Source organism: Palaemon carinicauda, chromosome 14 (genome assembly GCF_036898095.1).
Source record: "Palaemon carinicauda isolate YSFRI2023 chromosome 14, ASM3689809v2, whole genome shotgun sequence".
NCBI lineage: Eukaryota > Metazoa > Arthropoda > Malacostraca > Decapoda > Palaemonidae > Palaemon > Palaemon carinicauda.
This window is the reverse complement of record NC_090738.1, coordinates 127,160,269-127,180,399: the sequence shown is the minus strand read 5'-3', so window position 1 is coordinate 127,180,399 and position 20,131 is coordinate 127,160,269. Positions and strand designations below refer to the sequence as shown.

At 42.5% G+C, this 20,131-nt stretch overlaps 1 protein-coding gene across 1 annotated transcript in view; it reads right to left on the bottom strand.

Annotated features, from left to right (window-relative positions):
• Window positions 1-20,131, bottom strand: part of LOC137653755 (BRCA1-A complex subunit Abraxas 1-like) — a 64,289-nt gene that overhangs the window by 15,573 nt on the left and 28,585 nt on the right. The window contains exons 3-4 of the mRNA XM_068387379.1: window positions 10,549-10,652; window positions 2,511-2,707 (exon numbers count right to left, since the gene is read on the bottom strand). Of these exons, the coding sequence (XP_068243480.1) occupies window positions 2,511-2,707; window positions 10,549-10,652 (301 nt within the window). The remainder of the gene's footprint in view (window positions 1-2,510; window positions 2,708-10,548; window positions 10,653-20,131) is intronic.

The following is a 20,131-nucleotide window of genomic DNA, read 5'->3' as shown; positions in this document are numbered from 1 at the left end:
GTGTAAGTTACTCCTACTGATCGATCTTCCTGGACTTCTCCCTGATGACTTCTACTTGTTCATCTTTTAGAATTAGCAATCTGCCTACATCATCATGGTCCTTGCTGACGTCACCATGCTCATGTTTGTCGATCGTGGAGACTTGAGTGCTTGTGGAAGGCAGTACGGTCAAAGCCCTTACGATTGAAAGGCAACGCAGTCGGAGAATGTACAAGTGGAGAACTTCTACATACGCGTGAAAGGTAAGATAGTCAGATACTGTATGTGGGGAGACTTTTACCATACGAGTGAAAGGAAGTACTTTCAGAGACCGTAAGCATGGAGACCTCATATGTACAGGAGGTATTGTCGGAAACTGTACACGTGGACTCATTGAACACGTGTGAAATATAGTATGCTCAGAGACTATACATGTGCAGACCTTGCACAAGTACACGTAAAAGGCAGTACGGTTAGAGAACATACATACAGCCTGTGCCTGGAAGTCACGAGTCTAGAGACAGTGCATTGTGGAATTCTGTGCCGAGTCCAAGTACACATACTCGTAAAAGACAGTACGGTTAAAGACCATATGTATAGCTCGTGCCAGTAGAAGTTAGGAGCATGGAGACAATGTGCATGAAAATCTGATATGCATGGAATCTTGATGCGTGTACGTATTTAGTCCTTGCATCATACACCCGAGAGGCAGTAATGTAACAGACCGCAAATAGAACCTGTGCACGTGCGAGCATGGATTCCAGATATTCATGGTTTTCCTGTCTATGTAGAATTCCAATATACATGGATTCATAGGAACCTCTTGTGAAACATTGTCTCCGCCACAGGGAGAGAAACAGTAGGAATCAAGCATACACAACTCCTATCGATCAACCTTCCTGGACTTTTTAAGCAAGTACCTCTTCCCTTCCCTAGAGAGAGAACATCCATGAAGGGGGAAAAAGGGCAGAGCAATTTCATCCACACCAGCAGTGCATGTTCCGCTCGATCAAGCAGAGAAGAAAGAGGAACTTGAATTTTGCCTTCTAAGGGGTCATCCCAGCCAATGACGAAACACTGGAACTCTACGAAGGGATGGCACAACCATGAGATACATGCTTAGCACCTTTCCGATAACAGGAAAACAATGACACTCCGGCGGCAGCTTCAATGGAACTTAGTGATGTCCAAGGAAAGCCAACATCCTCATCGTTCTGCTGACATCACCAGGCCACAATCATGAAGGAATAAGCAGCAAACAGGCATGCTGTCTAACAGGAATAAGAATGTGGATATTGGCAGGTTACACAGACAGCTGTTACCCAGTTACAGTTATCAAGAAACAACTGTAAAACCTCCTCTTCCTTAATATCACTTGCACACATTTTACCGACAAATTTATTTAGACGAAAAGCAAAAGATTAAAACAGCCAGTTCTGGGTGCCATAAAGACATCTGTACTACTTAGTGGTGGAAAACAAAGTGGAAGCTCATTGGCCTGTCAGGCGAGTGCAGCTACTGTACAGTACTGCCACCTTGTTTAAGATTTAATAACAATATATCCAACTTTGCTGAAAGCATACTCCTATGAAAGGATGATGGTTTCTCTTCATGAAGGAAGAATTCACTTCCCCGCATGCACATGCTTTGGTGCACTTCGCTTCCGTTTACAAGCGAGAGTGCTCCCAATAAAGAACCAACACTTGTCACAAATGAATGTAGGAAAAGATTTAAGACTCAAGGGAGGAGCCAGACTGTGCAGCTGTACAGTAACACTTACAGCCAAAGATAGAAGTAGCTATTCTGTGACAGGTGGGGTGGGTGGCCATTGCAGGTGGCTTCCCCTTCATGCCACCAATCGTTAACCAACAACCTTATTAAAGAGTCAATGGCCGTTACAGAGCCACTACATACGTATACTATCTTAAAGGACAAAAGGTTTATATGCTCATATGATGAAATATATAGACTACAGAATAATAGTAACAAAGTAGAACTTGCAAAGTTCAAACTTACAGCAAATGTTTTTTTGTTGAACAGGCAGACTTAGGTCTCTTTTTATGGTACATATTTGAAAGATCTTTTAATGTTGTTACTGGTCTTAAAATATTTTATTTTGATTGTTTATTACTTTTCATATAATTTTTTGTTTTATTTCCTTTCCTCACTGGGCTAAATTTTCCCTGCTGGAGACCTTGGGCTTATAGCATCCTACTTTTCCAACTAGTTTTGTAGCTTAGCTTACAATAATAATAATAATAATAATAATAATAATAATAATAATAATAATAATGAATTAATACTTCAATAACAGGAATTTTGAAATAAAAATTCACCTTTTTAGTCTTTTTTTACTGATACAAACCTAACTTACTAGATCCTCTACGTTTTAAAGAAAAAAATTCAGCTAAATCATAATATAATTCAGTAACATACCTAAAAATACTAGTTAAATACTAAAAATACTAAATGAATTAATTGGCTTACCGATTAAATGTACGGTACTGTAATTCAGTTTCTTTGACACTTACTCATTTTGCTGCATCATGAATTTGTGACATACAGTAAATGTGCCACTGTCATCAGATGGGTTACATGATAATATTCCCAGTATAAAATGACCACCTGTGTGAGTCATAACTTGTGACAGTTGCTTATGTACCATGATTTCTCTCATATACAAATCCTCACAAGATGTCCCTCTGCAACGGTACCAACCAATTACATGCTGAAACAAAAGATACCCTAATATTAACATATATTTTCAAACAGTATAGAATTTAATTAAATAAGGAATGTAATGAATAATTCTGGTCAAGTAGGAATTCCTATTCAGATTAATATTATTATTTTATTGTTTTCTTTGGATTTCAGATTGTCTGACCCATTTGTCTACCAAAACTATAGCATGTAAACAATGCAATTCTAGTTATCAATTCCTCTCAAGGCAAATTGAACCCCAACAAAACAAAGCTTTTAATGATTAGCAGATTTCAATTAAGCTTCCAATCCATGAATCACAGTGTGATGTATTTAATGAGTTTGAATAATTCCCAATGCAGTACCCCGTGTCACTTTCAAAGCCCACCCCTTTTCCTGTACATGGCCCTTGGCCAATTTTTATAAGGCGATGTTTTGTTCTCTACGTACTCTTGGCATATTCTTTAGACTTATTTTACTGTCGCATTAGTACTGTTTTCTGATCTACATGCCAGCTGAATGCTAGTAAACTTATCTTTGAGGCAAAATTTCTAAAATTGACAGTTTCCTGATTCAAACGATAATACTGTATCTTAGTTTAAAGATGCCATCAAAAGGTACAGTATCACACCATATGGAGTTATTTCAATTGGATTGAAGTGAACACTGTAATGTAACAGTTTAAGTAGTTGAAAAATGTTATTTTCATTAGTAAAATAAATTTTTGAATATACTTACCCGATGATCATGTAGCTGTCAACTCTGTTGCCCGACAGAAATCTACGGTCGGGATACGCCAGCGATCGCTATACAGGTGGGGGTGTACACAACAGCGCCATCTGTGAGCAGGTACTCAAGTACTTCTTGTCAACAAGAACTCAATTTTCTCCTCGGTCCACTGGTTCTCTATGGGGAGGAAGGGCGGGTCCTTAAATTCATGATCATCGGGTAAGTATATTCAAAAATTTATTTTACTAATGAAAATAACATTTTTCAATATTAATCTTACCCGATGATCATGTAGCTGATTCACACCCAGGGTGGTGGGTGGAGACCAGCATACATGTTAACAAAGAAGCTAAGTATCCCGTATTTCATTTTATTAGTTATTCAAAAATAACATAAAATAAATAAGTACCTGGTAAGGAAGACGACTTGAACCATACTCTGCCTTTATTAAGTACGTCTTCCTTACTGAGCGTAGCGGTCCTCTTAGGATGCTGAACGACTCTTAGGTGCTGAAGTATAAAGGGCTGCAACCCATACTAAAGGACCTCATCACAACCTCTAACCTCGGCGCTTCTCAAGAAAGAATTGACCACCCGCCAAATCAACAAGGATGCGGAAGGCTTCTTAGCCGACCGTACAACCCATAAAAAGTATTCAAGAGAAAGGTTAAAAAGGTTATGGGATTATGGGAATGTAGTGGGTGAGCCCTCACCTACTACTGCACTCGCTGCTACGAATGGTCCCAGGGTGTAGCAGTTCTCGTAAAGAGACTGGACATCTTTGAGATAGAATGATGCGAACACTGACTTGCTTCTCCAATAGGTTGCATCCATAACACTCTGCAGAGAACGGTTCTGTTTGAAGGCCACTGAAGTAGCCACAGCTCTCACTTCATGTGTCCTTACCTTCAGCAAAGCAAGGTCTTCTTCCTTCAGATGAGAATGTGCTTCCCTAATCAGAAGCCTGATGTAGTAAGAAACTGAGTTCTTAGACATTGGAAGAGAAGGCTTCTTGATAGCACACCATAAGGCTTCTGATTGTCCTCGTAAAGGTTTTGACCTTTTTAGATAGTACCTAAGAGTTCTAACTGGGCAAAGTACTCTCTCCAGTTCGTTCCCCACCAAGTTGGACAGGCTTGGGATCTCGAACGACTTAGGCCAAGGACGTGAAGGAAGCTCGTTTTTAGCAAAAAACCGAGCTGCAAGGAACATGTAGCCGTTTCAGATGTGAAAACTATGTTCCTGCTGAAGGCGTGGATCTCACTTACTCTTTTAGCTGTTGCCAAGCACACGAGGAAAAGAGTTTTTAATGTGAGGTCCTTAAAAGAGGCTGATTGGAGAGGTTCAAATCTTGATGACATAAGGAACCTTAGGACCACGTCTAGATTCCAGCCTGGAGTGGACAACCGACGTTCCTTTGAGGTCTCAAAAGACCTAAGGAGGTCCTGTAGATCTTTGTTGGTGGAAAGATCCAAGCCTCTGTGGCGGAAAACCGCTGCCAACATACTTCTGTAACCCTTGATCGTAGGAGCTGAAAGGGATCTTACGTTCCTTAGATGTAACAGGAAGTCAGCAATCTGGGTTACAGTGGTACTGGTTGAGGAAACTGCATTGGCCTTGCACCAGCTTCGGAAGACTTCCCATTTAGACTGATAGACTCTGAGAGTGGATGTCCTCCTTGCTCTGGCAATCGCTCTGGCTGCCTCCTTCGAAAAGCCTCTAGCTCTTGAGAGTCTTTCGATAGTCTGAAGGCAGTCAGACGAAGAGCGTGGAGGTTTGGGTGTACCTTCTTTACGTGAGGTTGACGTAGAAGGTCCACTCTTAGAGGAAGAGTCCTGGGAATGTCGACCAGCCATTGCAGTACCTCTGTGAACCATTCTCTCACGGGCCAGAGGGGAGCAACCAACGTCAGCCGTGTCCCTTTGTGAGAGGCGAACTTCTGAAGTACCCTGTTGACAATCTTGAACGGCGGGAATGCATACAGGTCGAGATGGGACCAATCCAGCAGAAAAGCATCCACGTGAACTGCTGCTGGGTCTGGAATCGGAGAACAATACAACGGGAGCCTCTAGGTCATCGAGGTAGCGAACAGATCTATGGTTGGCTGACCCCACAGGGCCCAAAGTCTGCTGCAAACATTCTTGTGAAGGGTCCACTCTGTGGGGATGACCTGACCCTTCCGGCTGAGGCGATCTGCCATGACATTCATATCGCCCTGAATGAACCTCGTTCCCAGCGTGAGCTTTCGATCTTTTGACCAGATGAGGAGGTCCCTTGCGATCTAGAACAACTTCCTCGAATGAGTCCCTCCCTGCTTGGAGATGTAAGCCAAGGCTGTGGTGTTGTCGGAGTCCACCTCCACCACCTTGTTTAGCTGGAGGGACTTGAAGTTTATCAAGGCCAGATGAACCGCCAACAACTCCTTGCAATTGATGTGAAGTGTCCTTTGCTCCTGATTCCATGTTCCCGAGCATTCCTGTCCGTCCAATGTCGCACCCCAGCCCGTGTCTGATGCGTCCGAGAAGAGACGGCGGTCGGGGTTCTGAACAGCCAAAGGTAGACCTTCCTTGAGAAGAAAGCTGTTCTTCCACCACGTTAGAGTAGACCTCATCTCTTCGGAAACAGGAACTGAGACCGTCTCTAGCGTCATGTCCTTTATCCAGTGAGCAGCTAGATGATACTGAAGGGGGCGGAGGTGGAGTCTCCCTAACTCGATGAACAGGGCCAGCGATGAAAGTGTCCCTGTTAGACTCATCCACTGCCTGACTGAGCATCGATTCCTTCTCAGCATGCTCTGGATGCATTCTAGGGCTTGGTTGATCCTTGGGGCCAACGGAAAAGCCCGAAAAACTCGACTCTGAATCTCCATACCCAGGTAGACAAAGGTCTGGGATGGGACGAGCTGGGACTTCTCTAAATTGACCAGGAGGCCCAGTTCCTTGGTCAGATCCATAGTCCATCTGAGATTCTCCAGACAGCGACGACTTGTGGGAGCTCTTAAAAGCCAGTCGTCTGATGGAGCCGAACACAAGATCATGGTACTGCTGCACAGTCTGTGAACTGTCAACCATGGGGAAGCGAGGAAGTACAGCGACAACCCGAAACTGTCTAGACTGTCTGGGTAGTACAGACAACTCTTTATCGGGTTGCTGAGGTTGCCGCACCGCGTCACAACAAGTCACCTCTGCTGGTTGTTGAACGTCTTCCCAGTGACACACTGACTCCGTAAAAAGAAATCCTCTATCAAGGACTAAGCTTGGACTGCATGTCTTGCAACAAAGCTCAAGGTCTATGGGAGCAGGTGTGGCAACAGACGGGGTTAGCGACTGAAGCGGAACCATTTACCATCCCTGGAAGCATGTTATGCTTAAATAAAAGTCCATAGGAGGCTAAGCAGCTTAAGGCTCCTCTCCAAATGACAGAGTCCTCAAGGGAATATCAGAAGGAGGGAGAACAGCACTTTCTCATCTACAGGAACCATATCCGAGAAAAGCTAAGTTCTCTCAGTGAGGGTAAGCCTCAACTCCTGCCTGACTAGTTTGCTGCTGGCGAGTGGCGGTAACCACAGTGTGTTGCGGAGGCTGACACACCGTGTTAAAACACGGCAGCTTGTGGTAGCTCCCGCACGGCAACGGAGTGCTCTGTGTGTGGGAGTCATCAAACATCTGGCAGGGTTGACTGTGCATGGGTGGAGGAGCTCTCACAACAAGAGTGTGAGAGCATGAAGCCATGCCGGGCGCACAACCGTGGGAGGTGTAGGCCCACGGGTGCATCGTCAACCTTCTCCGCAGTCGGAGTGTGGGAGCTGGCAACAACAAAAGCAGAGTGCTGGTGCGTGGGAGGGGCTGCGGTGGGTTGAGGAGCATGCGGTATGAAATGCAGAGCATGCTGTAAGGTATGCAGAGCATGCTGTAAGGTATGCAGAGCATGCTGTAAGGTATGCAGAGCATGCTGTAAGGAATGCAGAGCATGCTGTAAGGTATGCAGAGCATGCTGTAAGGTATGCAGAGCATGCGGTATGGTATGCAGAGCATGAGGTAAGGCATGCGGCTCATGCTGCATGGTATGCGGCTCATGCTGCATGGTATGCGGCTCATGCTGCATGGCATGCGGCTCATGCTGCATGGGATGAGGCTCATGCTGCATGGAATGAGGCTCATGCTGCATGGGATGAGGCTCATGCTGCATGGTATGAGGCTCATGCTGCATGGAATGCGGCTCATGCTGCATGGTATGCGGAGCATGCTGAAAGGTCTGCAGAGCATGCTGCATGGGCTGAGGAGAATGCCGCATAGTGCTGGAACCCGGCAACTCCTGATGCGGCAGCTCACGCATGTTAGCAGATGGTGCAGCAAGAACATGCGTCTGGCAGTGAGGACTGCGCATCGGTGGAGGAGCTCTCACAGGTGTGGTGTGGGAGCAGGCAGCCGCAGTATCTGCTGAGCGCACAACCTCGGCGGGTTGTAGGTAAACAGGCTGCATTGTCAACCTTCCAGCATGATACTCCTGTATGAAGGAGCAAGCTGAGACTGTAAAGTCTGCAGCATGGACCACTAGGGTCTATGAAAGACAACAACAAACGGAGCTACTGTCCGTTGTGACTGAGGGTCTAAAACAGCTGGTGCGGCAACAGACGGAGTTACTGCCTGTTGCGGTACCACCTAGCCTCTCTTAGGAGGTGTGCAGTTGTCGTACTGCAGCGAGTCCGAACTGACCCAGTGGCTACACCTAGGCCGTTGGACTTGCGCGGAAGGGACCGACTTGCACTTAAAAGCTGCAAGATTTGGTCCATGGTTTCTGCGAGAAACCTCTTCCGCAGACGAGGAATAAATGGGCTCTCTCGTCTTTGTGTGGGTGGGGTGATCACGTTGGCAACGTGTGTAGATACACCCGAAACCACAGAGGGAAACGTCTGTTCGTCGATCAAGGCCTGAGGAACCCATAAGTCCTTCGACATTACTTCTCCCCTGGGCTTGGGAGCTTGTAAGAGGTCCCAGACTAGGTGAACCACTGGCACGAACAGACGAACCCTCGAACGCAACACTGTAACACTTTGCGCATATCACTTTATCACTTTTGATTTTCTGTTTGCACTTATTTCACTGAACTCGAAACTTTAAGTGGTTTGTACCTGAAACACGCAATCCTATCCTTCATTAAAAGGTAGTAATTGCGAAAACAGTATTACAATGTAACAGAAAAACATAATGAAAGATAAAGAATTCAGTGGCTGGAAAAGAGACTAAACACTAGATCAAATAAACTACGTTTAAAATCTCTCACCGCATAAAGCCTGGGAACAAGAATAAAACTCTAGAAACGTTTTACCTTCTTCCCCTCTATCGACTAGGGAGAAGAGCAAAAAACGAGAACAACGTTACCCGCTTGAACGAAACGTTTATCCTCCTCTCTCTCCCTCCGTCTCTATCTCTCTCTCTCTCTCTCTTGACTTAGAACCTGAGAGATGAGCCCAATTATATATATCGTTAAAACATATTATTTGTTAAAGGAAAAAAACTGAAAGGTTTCCCAAATAAAAAGCTCCTTTATTAGAATTAAAACCATTTAAGCTAAGAAAGAATGAACGAAACGCTAGAATCGGTTTACTCTTACTGCAACGTGAAACCGTGAATACTCTCTCTCTATCGTAACGATAGAGCGCAAGTTGAACGTTCTGAACGTCAACAACTGCGGAGACTAAACAAAACGTTAGTTCAACTTTGAAAACAGTACGAGACTTATCAAAGAAATTCTTTCAAAAACATAAAATTAAAATAGCATAAATTCTTAACAGGAAAAACGATATGACGAGCTCAATGTTAATTAACTTCGGTTCCAAGTAAGGACCGCCTACTATTAGGAAAGGTCGCATATTTTTTTTTTTTTTTTTTTTTTTTTTTTTTTAAGGAAAGTTAATCGAAGAGGCCTATAAATGGCGGAGAGATATAAAATAAAAAGTGAAAGAGAGTCTATACTCTCTTCGACACCAACACTTCCGTCTAAGGGAAGGGTCGGCCATTAAAAAGTGAAAGAGAGTCCATACTCTCTTCGTCACCATAATTAATTCAAATTAATTCCAAAAGCTTGCTAAGCTAAAGATAAAGTTTCCTGAATAGCGAAGGCTAAACTCTAGAGCAAATACATCACCAAATCGTGAGCAATAACTCCAGAATCAACAGCGTATCCCAGTAGGTCTAGCCGGTGGCACGACAGAGGAAAAATTGAGTTCTTGTTGACAAGAAGTACTTGAGTACCTGCTCACAGATGGCGCTGTTGTGTACACCCCCACCTGTATAGCGATCGCTGGCGTATCCCGACCGTAAATTTCTGTCGGGCAACAGAGTTGACAGCTACATGATCATCGGGTAAGATTAATATTGAAAAATACATTACTATAATTCACAAAGATTCTACAATACAGTACAGTATATAAAATTTCCAGAGTATAGGAAATACATTCTTGTCCAACCAAATGTTACTTAAGTATCACATCTATATTTCAATTATTGTGAGTGTTATACTTACGTAGGTCAACAGATTTTTTCATGAGTGATGATGGCTGGAAGGTAGGTAAATTGGTATCTTGCAATGACCTCTAAAGCTTTATCACATGCCACTGTACTAAGTGGTTGCTATCGGTAATAATTGATATATTCTGCACAAAACTAAACAAATAAAAATTTCATTCTACCTATGCAATAAAACAAGAGAAAATTTCATTACAAAGATTACCCCTAATTCTAAATGAATACATAATGGAGGCAACAGTTGAGTACTAAGATGTGGCACAAAACAGCCATTTATCTATTTGGGAAAAACTGGCTGGTGTTCCCTAAACACTGATAGTCGCTTCGCCACACTACCCAACTAGAATAAAATAAAATAATTAACGGGGAGTAATATCTAACCTGAGAAAATAACATAATTCCTTTGTCAAGTGAAGTAAGATACTGTACTTCTCAGCCAAACATGTTTTTAACAGGGGTTTAAAGTACTCCATATACATTGTATGGACACACTCATCATATTCCTCTCATAACTTTTCATTATATTCACATAACATGTTAAAGCTTACCAAAACAATGAAAAACAACACAGTGCAGTACTACCACAGAAGAAAACAGCAGACAAAAATCATTACCTGAAAGCTTTTTCCCAGGAACCCAGACAACTTCTCATTGTTCAATTCACCTGCTCCAGAGTAAAAACTTCCAATCATGGTACACGGTTGAAATGACGAGATGCCTGAAATAAAAAAATAAGTATAAAATCACATTAAGCCGAATAAAACATCCGTAAGCAAGATATCCAGCAAATTAATACACCAAATATTCCTAATTACAAATCATGTGAACTTATCATTCAAACTACAGTATTGTATTGCTAGTTTGTAAATTGAATATGACATTTTAAATAATTTCTATTTTCCTAACTATACAAAAGCTCTTAAAGGAACATTGCTTCGGCGATAGCTGAAACTTGCTGTTAAAGCTTTTGCGAGGTGTAACTACCCTCCGCTAGTTAGCAGAGGAGGGTAACACGGATAGAACAACAACCCCACTCCCAAAAGCACTAGTAAACAATCATTACGTTGCAATTGCGGCACGACTTCTGGGGGAAGGTGATGGCGGGACTGGTATGTGTAAAGAGCTTCAGGTTTATATAATTAGGAAAAATACCAAGAAATTTCAAATTTGTCATTTGTTCCGGCACTACAGTATATACAAACCTTACATTCTTTATATTGGAGACTCACCGCATGGTGGGTGGAAGTCCCTAAAACCAACTGACTAGAGACTGTCCCGAGGTGTCCCTCTGTGCCATGCACGTACTGTTTAAAAGGACACCCTAACACCTAGTAATCCTAAAGGATGATGGCCTGGGCAATTGGTGCTAGCATAGAATTTAGTAATGTGACTTGACCAGGTAAGCGTAAAATTGGAGCCAAGTCCCTCACTTAACTTAGACACTGCCCGACTCCACCTCGTTTGGAGAAGACACATAACAAATATATACAGATATACCAGGTTGCAATAAGAGCATGGTAACCCCTTGTAGTCAGGGAGGTCAGTTTGCAGTTCATTGGATGCCGAGCCCAAAAGAGAGGGGAGAATGAAATAGGAAGTGGCCAGTTACTCTCGCATTCATTCTGGACTTACTCACGGGTAACATTTGTCCTCAACTTACTGCTACCTGTCCTACAAGGGAGCTGAGGTGTTAATTGACCATATTTTGTGCAGCCACCATAGGACCTAACGTAAATGTGCCTAAGTTCCGGTGAGTTATGTCTTGCAGGTAGTGGGAGGTGAACATAGCTTGTTGTTTCCATACGCTCGCTTGAAACACCTGCATCACAGAGAAATTCTTTTTAAACAGCAGTGATGTACTAATACCCCTGACGTCGTGGGCACTTTTCACAAAACTCAGCTTCTAACAAGACTCTATGCCATGCAGCAGCCGCAAGCGATCAGCAGTTAACAGTATTTAAGGCAATAACCCTCAGGTTTTGTCATGGCAAGCGCGCATGCAGAAAGGAAAGAGTTCGTTTCACCCTTTAAGGGGTGTTAGCGAATGCCTGTAGTTGTGTAAACCTCCTCAGGGAAGGAATTTTCCCATGAAAAAGCATAGTCTCGCATGTACAGGTTTTGCTGGCCTAGAATGCCAAGAACATAAACACAATACAGTACAGGTTTGTCCAGGCTTGCCAGCGAACATCGACAAGCGCCTGCGAATGCTAGCGATCGCTGGCGAGTATCAGCGAGCACTGGCAAGTATCAGCAATTGCTGGCGAGTATCAGCAAGCGCTGACAAGTATCAGCGAGCCCTGGCGAGTATCAGCGAGCACTGGCAAACAATGCCGGGTGTCAGCAAGCATTGGTGAACAATCCCGGGTGTCAGCGAGCGCTGGCAAGCGCTAGCGAAAGTTGCTGGGCAATGGCAAGGAGAGAGTCGACTCTTACCTGTAAGGATGGATACAAATAATGCGAGTTGCACTTGAGGCAACAGTAAGCTGAAGCTCTATATTGCTCGTAGACCTTCGTCAGGCAGAGGAGCTCACCCACCCACCTCGCTAGAGCTCTAAAGGGCTTTGCTCCGTAGAGTAAGAGCGGGGCACGGACGAATCCAATTCACGCTGAAGGAATCCTCCGAGGGGAAAACCACCCAGGCAATGGAAGTCTCTCACGTGGGCAGGAAAGGCGACGCACCCCTGTTGCTGCTATTGGCAATTCTCCTCGCAAATGGGAAGATTGCTGGACTGTGGCTGGTGGAAAGTAATTCTCCCTCATTAGGGAAAGTTGCCCAACACCTGGTGGAGGTTAACTCTCTCTCGGAAGGGAAAGTTGTCCAACACCTGGAGGTGGACCTCCGGGCAACGGTCTTCGCCTCCCATCAACGAGCTGAGCTCAAGTTGAAGTTTGACATCGAGTGCTCCCTGTGAAACGTAACGGAAGCTAGTTTCTGGGTTCACCCCGAGGTGATCACCTCAACAGGAAAACCACAAAAGGAACCAGTCTGCCACTGCTCTTATTCCCACGTCAAAGTTGCAGGATTTAAACTATATGGCCAGTTGCTTTTAATCATAAACCGGTTAAAAGGTTTTGACAGGAGAGCAAGACTACGTCTTTACCGGGCCAAAATAAAAAGTGACAATTGTTTACCAATGCTTCTGTGAGCAGGGTAGTTGGTCTACCCCTGCTAACCACCTCCGTTAAATAGCGGCAGGTAGTTACACCTGACAAAAGCTTTAACTGTTGGTTTTAGGTATAGCTGAAATTATACTCCTATGTAAAGATTGTAAGGTTTGTATATAATGCCGGAACAGACTGTAATTAAAAGAATAACTGCAGATTAAGAATATTGACATTAGTCTAGTATGCATACCTTCTAAATGTGTATTATGAAAGTAATTATCATGGAGCTTGAGATGCTCTTCTTTCAATACCCAGTGTCACAAACATCTGTAGATTCTGGTCATGATGTTCATAAGATTGGTCTTGACTAGTTGTTTTTGACCTTGTTATTCATGAGGAAATTGTGTTTTCAACTTCTCAGTACAATATCACTACATTATTGAAATTTTAGCTAACAGTGGCAAAGAATAGTTGTTGATGGACACTAAAGTGACTACAGGAATGTAATTTCTGATGGCACTAATTCTATATTACATAGGTATGAGTTATGTTTAGCCTTGAAAATAAGCCTGTTGCTTAAGTATATGATGTGACTGTGATTTAATCCCATCTTCAGGCCATAGACACATGGCTACTGAATCACTTAACAGAATTCTAGGTAATATGAGTATATGATGCAATTTGTGGGTAAGGACACAGAGCCATAACAAAACTCATAAGGAAGGTATGATTATGATTAAAACACCTTCATGGACCTTGATCCTTATGAAGAGGTGGACACAAATGGTATTTTTCCTTCGATTCCTTCGTCTTGGGTTAGAAGGATGGGAACTCCTTACCGGGGAGCTTGTGGCTTCCAGAGGATGTATCTATGCACTGGTAGAGGAAATTGAACTGGTCCTTGTTAAGTGCTTCCACAAGTTCTTGGAACAATAGTTTATCTTTTGCAAAAGCTTAGAGTTTGTGCTCAGAGTTTATGCTTCAACTGAAAAGGAATAAAATTTAAACATAAAAGAAACACTTTCTGGTATAACCCAGGAACATAAGTGGTGGGCTACCTTTAAATCTGCACTCTTTGGTGTAGATGCAACAGTTCCTCCTTTACTTCAGCCAGATGATTCTGTCACTCACTGCCCAAAGGAAAAGGCAACCCTTTTGGTTCATGTCTTTGACAGTAAGCATAGTAATGAAAAACGTAATCTTCCTCATTCCTGTTTTCCTGAGGCTAAACTAACAAGTTTAGCTTTTCGATCTTGTGAAATTAAAGTGGGTCTACACTTACGAAAGTGTAGACCCAAAGGATATTTTTCCTTGGTTTTTTATAGACTGCAGATTTCTTAGTTCCAATGTTATTTGTTAGTTTGAGTAAATTAGCAAGAGGAGTTTTTAGCACTTGTTGCAGAATTGGCAATGTTACTCCACTATGTAAATGTGTTTGTGGTACCTCAAGTTCAACTGATTGCCGTCCAATTTCCATAACTCCCATATTATCTAAAGTGTTTTAAATGTCTTAGCAAAACGTCTAAATAGGTTTGCTGAAGGTAATCATCTGTTCCCTAGTTAGCAATTTGGCTATTGTAAAGGCCTTGGGGGATGTGATGCCCTTCTTACAATCTCCAATGCTGTACATAAATCCCTTGAATGTAGTCCGAAAGTCCATATGAGTGGCCTAGATTTTAGTGCTGCCTTTGACTGTATTAACCATGAGGACCTTGTTTTTAAAGTCAAACAGTTGGGAGTGGATGGTTATTTTCTCAGCATCAGTAATGAATTTTTAAGAGATAGATTGCATAGGGTTGTTGTTGATGGGCACCATAGTAAGTATAGGAATGTGATATCTGGTGTTCCTCAGGATAGTGTTCTTGAGCCATTACTTTTCATAATTTATACACATGACATATGGTTTGGCCTAGAAAACAAACCTGTTGCATATGCAGATGATGCTACTAGCTTTGCATGATATCCATCTCCTAAATGTAGGTCTGGGGTTGCTGAATCCCTTAATAGAGATCTAGCTAAAATTAGTGCATAGTGCAAATTATGGGGAATGAAGTTGAATGATTGTAAATAGGTCAAAGACGATTGCTCCTCAACATCCGGATCTCAACATTGATAATGTTTCTTTAACTTTGTATGACTCCTCTAAAATTCTTGGTGTAATTCTCAACAGCAAGTATACTTTTGAAAAACACATTAGGTCTGTCTTCAATTACACAAAAAAATTGGCTAATCGAGAAAGTCTTATAAGATTTTGATTGATCATTCTATTCTGTTTTAATTCCTTCATTCTTCCTTGTTTCGAGTATTGTTTTCCTGTCTGGTCTTCAGCTCCTAATTCTAATCTTAATTTGTTAGACAGGAACTTTGTCTATTAAATTTCTTATTCCTGATCTAGATATTAATCTCTGGCACCATCGTTCAATTAGTTTGTTATGCATATTGCATAAGATTTTTCATAATTCCAACTATCCTTTACATTCAGATCTTCCCACACACTACCATCCTGTTCCAAATACTAGATATGCAATTAATTCTAATAGTCAGGCCTTCTCCATCATGAGGCTCAAAACCAAATAATATTCTATTAGTTTTATTCCAGCTGTGACCAATTTGTGGAATGATCTTCCTAATCGGGTAGTTGAATAGGTAGAACTTCAAAATTCAAACTTGCAGCAAATGTTTTTATGTTGAATAGGCTGACTTAAGTCTTTTTATAGTGTGTGAATGAAAGATCTATTTTAATGTTGTTACTGTTCTTAAAATATTTCATTTTAATTGTTCATTACTCATTTAGTTTATTTCTTTATTTCCTTTCCTTACTCGTTTTTCTCTGTTGGAGCCCTTGGGCTTTTAGCATCCTGCTTTTCCAACTAGGTTTGTAGCTTAGCTAGTAACTGTGTAATTGTGATCAAACATGACAAAGGTTCGTGTGTAAAAGGCTTCAGCCGGAGTCCGAGTGCCGGACTTCACCGTTGCACTCCAAAAATCTGCTCCGGAACGATAACTAGTTCTCACCCAATGAGTATCCATTATAGCGGAGCATAACTCAAGGCGGAGCTAAGGGTGTCGGTATAAAACGACCCCAATTAATGACTCATACACTAACGTACCTAATAATAGTGTTAGCTATATTAACAGTAACCACATCAATAAATCGTTTATAATATTAAACGTACTATCATCAATTCTGATACTGAGAAGAGGCCTGAATAACCCGTGATCGTATAAAAACGGAGAACGGGAAATTCACCTCTCTTACTCAAAGAAAACGAGAGAAAGGATAACTCATACCTGTAGAACAGGAAACGAGCACTCTATGCTTTCGCTCTCAAGGTTACATATTAAAAATTAATATCACACAATAAATAAGAAAATTAATAAAATTGATTGCTTTTCTTAGTAATAGTAATAACGAAGAATAACGACAACGTAACAAAAAAACAAGGATATAGTCTAAAACGAACCCTCCAGGAGGGTACAAATTAACAGACTAAATCGCTAAGCTTTAAATCGTTACTATGCTTTAAAACGCTATCTTAAATCGCTATTCTTCGTAGGTCCAAATTGGACTTGCAAGCAAATAAATACCATAGTAAAAATTAATAATAATTAATGATAACATAAAAGGCCATAAAACGTAAGTGATATAACCTATCTGACAGAGTACCAGATGGGCAAAATTAACTAGAAAATTTACCGAAGCGAACATACCCAAAATGGCTGCCGATATCTCGGCAGGACAATCGCTTCCAAAACTAAAAACCACCATAATGGAAATAGAACAAATGCCCGGTACTACCAAAAGCTGCCAAAACAAACTATGGTACTTAACATTGGTAAGGGTGAAGTAACAACGTCAGTCATGTTGAAATAACGAGAAATTCTTCGAAAAAACACTGTGCCCAAAAAAACTATGCTTGCTTCAAGTCCAATTAAAGAAGGATGTCCTAGAGGGCGCGCGTGGTAGGTGTCGTTGGGGAGTTCAACCATGTTATCTAGGGCCTGTCACGGCCCTCCCCATTGATGAAGGGATTATCTAAATGGAAGACAACCTGTGAATAGTGGTTTACACACGCCTTTGTTTAATACACGACACCTACAAGGTGTTCGCGCAAGGGTTGTAACCTCTGCATTCCATGCTTTTATCTTTCTCTAGTATATTTGGAAGATTTATATTAGGAAAGGTATAAGGAAGGACCTTTCTCACCGGGCGTCACAGGCCTCTTCCCAGAAATAGATTTTTCCTTCGTCAAAATCCCTTAATAATAATAATAATAATAATAATAATAATAATAATAAAGGAAGCTTTTTGATGTTTCCTCTAAACAGGCAATCATTTGCCAAGATGATCTATAAAATAACTTGTTACAGCGAATTGTGCAGGTACACTTTGATGGCTAGGAAAATAAATATAAAGTGTGCGCTGATCAGAAGCTCATTGAAAAGGGGTGTTGGTGAGGCAAGCGCATGATATTTCGCTTCTGTATAGTGAGCTAACGCTCCCATAGTTATTGCTTACTCATAATGAGAAGTTATAATAACATGTATTGCATAGAGAGTCCAGATTGAGTGAGAGAGGTATTAAGTGCTAAGGATGGTGAGAGCGCTGAACACTCGCTACAGTTGGTGAGTGTTGGGTTAGGCGCATAGGCATGAATGTGCACCGAACTCCCTCAACTGTATGTTGTGGTGAGAAAAGAGTATAGTGCGTAGGTGGGGGTGAGTGCTGAACTCCCTTAACTGTTGTTATGTGCGAGAGGGGTAGTGCCGCATAGTTGTACGTGAGGGCCGAATCCCTCTCTCGCTCACTTTCTCATCATACTCGCCAAACTGATCTTTGTTCGCCCGCCCCCTAACCTCACTAGGTGAGAGGTTAAGCGCGCTACGCGTAAGTTCGTCATTCTCTTGAAAAGAAGAGAAATTTCTCCTGCATTAGAGTTTGAAACCATAGAGTGCAAGTCAAAAAGGGACTACTGTAGCCTTGTAAAGCTCCATGAGCTTTGTAGTGTCTTATGTTTGTTGTGCGAGGTAGTTCGTAATCACAAAGTTATAGCCTGGGGGTGGTTTCTTTCTCGTAAAAGGTTGAAACCATAAGGCCCAGAACCCGAAGAACCTGATCTCACAGTTCTATGAGCTTTGTTGTGCCCCAAAAGGCATAATGTAGCCATCACTATTAAAAGTTATATGCTACAAGGTTTTCTCCTTAGTAAGAGGTTAAAACCATCAGGCAAGGACCGCGTAGGACGTCACCTCACAGAGCTCCAAGAGCTTTGTTGTGCCTCGAAGAGGTTGTAGGCAATAACCCCGACTAGTTGTAGCTTACGAGACTTGTCGATGGGAGAGGTGGTGACCGCAAGCAGTTGGCAGGCATCACCATCAGCGGTATTGACCACAAAGGGATGATGCTCACAAGAATCATTGTGCCCTAGGGACATGACAAAAGAGTTGGAGACTGCTACACCATCTGCAGCAATAACTCCAAAGGGTTATAGCCTGTGAAACTCGTCGATGGGAGAGGCGGTGACCTCAAGAGGTCGGCAGGCATCACCATCTGTAGCAATGACCCCGAATGGATGTTGCTCACGACTCATTGTGCCCTCAGAGTCGGAGACCGCTACACCATTGGCAGCAATAACGCTGAAAGGTTATGGCCTGTAAGACTTCTCGATGAGAGAGGTGGCAACTGCAAGCAGAGGGCAGGAATCAACCTCTACGCTAAGACCCTGAAGGGAATTAGCTCACGTGACTTGATTTGTACCCTGAGGGTACTACGGTGATGAGCAGGTATTGCAAGCAGTTACCCAACTCCTTCTATAACAAACTCCAAAGGGCTTTGTGGGGAATGGATGAATCCAATCCCATCTCAGGAAACCTCCGGAGGGAAAACCAACAGGAGAAGACCGTCTCACCCGCACGAGAGAAAAAGCGATAAACCTCTGTTGCCACTGTCGACAATTCTCCCTATAAGTGGGGAGATTGCTGCACAGTAATAGGTGTACGGTAGCTCTCCCTTGGAATAGAAAGTCGCCCAACACCTGGAGGCAGACCTCCGGGCAGCGATCCATGCTTCCCGTCAACGAGCACAGCTCAAGTTGAAGGTCAGAATTGAGTGTTGCCTGCGAAATGAAGCCGAAGCTTGTTTCTGGTTCCCCCGAAGGAAATCCTCCCGGCTGCCTCTAATCTCGTTCCTACAGCAAAATGAAGGTGTAGGTTAGGTTAGAAGCAGGATGGTGGGTCTACCTCCTGCTATCACCCCCACTAACCAACGGAGGGGAGTAACACCTCGCTAAAAGTTTTATGGCTAGTTTTCAGCTGTCGCTGAAATGTATCACCATAGTAAAGAGTTGAACAGTTTGTCTTTGGTGCCAGAACAAATTTTGATTTGCTGTATGATTATCATAGTTTAAAATATGATATTTTGATTATAAAATAAATTTTTGAATATACTTACCCGGTGAATATATAATAGCTGACGTCTCGGACGGCTCGACAGAAACCAAAAACTCGCGAGCGATCGCCATGAAGGTTGCGGGTGTGACCACCAGCGCCGACTATCGGCCAGATACCGCATATACTTGTCAACATCTCCAGTTCTTCTCATTCCGCTGGGTCTCTATCGGGGAGGAAGGGAGGGCCTTTAATTTATATATTCACCGGGTAAGTATATTCAAAAATTTATTTTATAATCAAAATATCATTTTTAAATATTAAACTTAGCCGGTGAATATATAATAGCAGATTCACACCCATGGTGGTGGGTAGAGACCAGTATTAATACAATAAAGGCGTATATGCTCATGAGTTTTTGACAATTATATCATAACAAAACCCAATTAAATATAGGTACCTGGTAAGGAAGCTGACTCTAACGATTACTCTGCCTTATTAGTCCGCTTTCCTCACGAAGCCCAGCCATCCTCTCAGGATGCTGAAAGACTCCCAGGAGCTGTTATATCCAGGGCGACCACCCATACAACAGGACCTCATCAAAACCCTTAATCTGCGCACTCTCAAGAAACGACATTTGACCACCCGCCAAATCAAAAAGGATGCGAAAGACTTCTCAGTCTTCCGTACAACCCAAAACAAGAT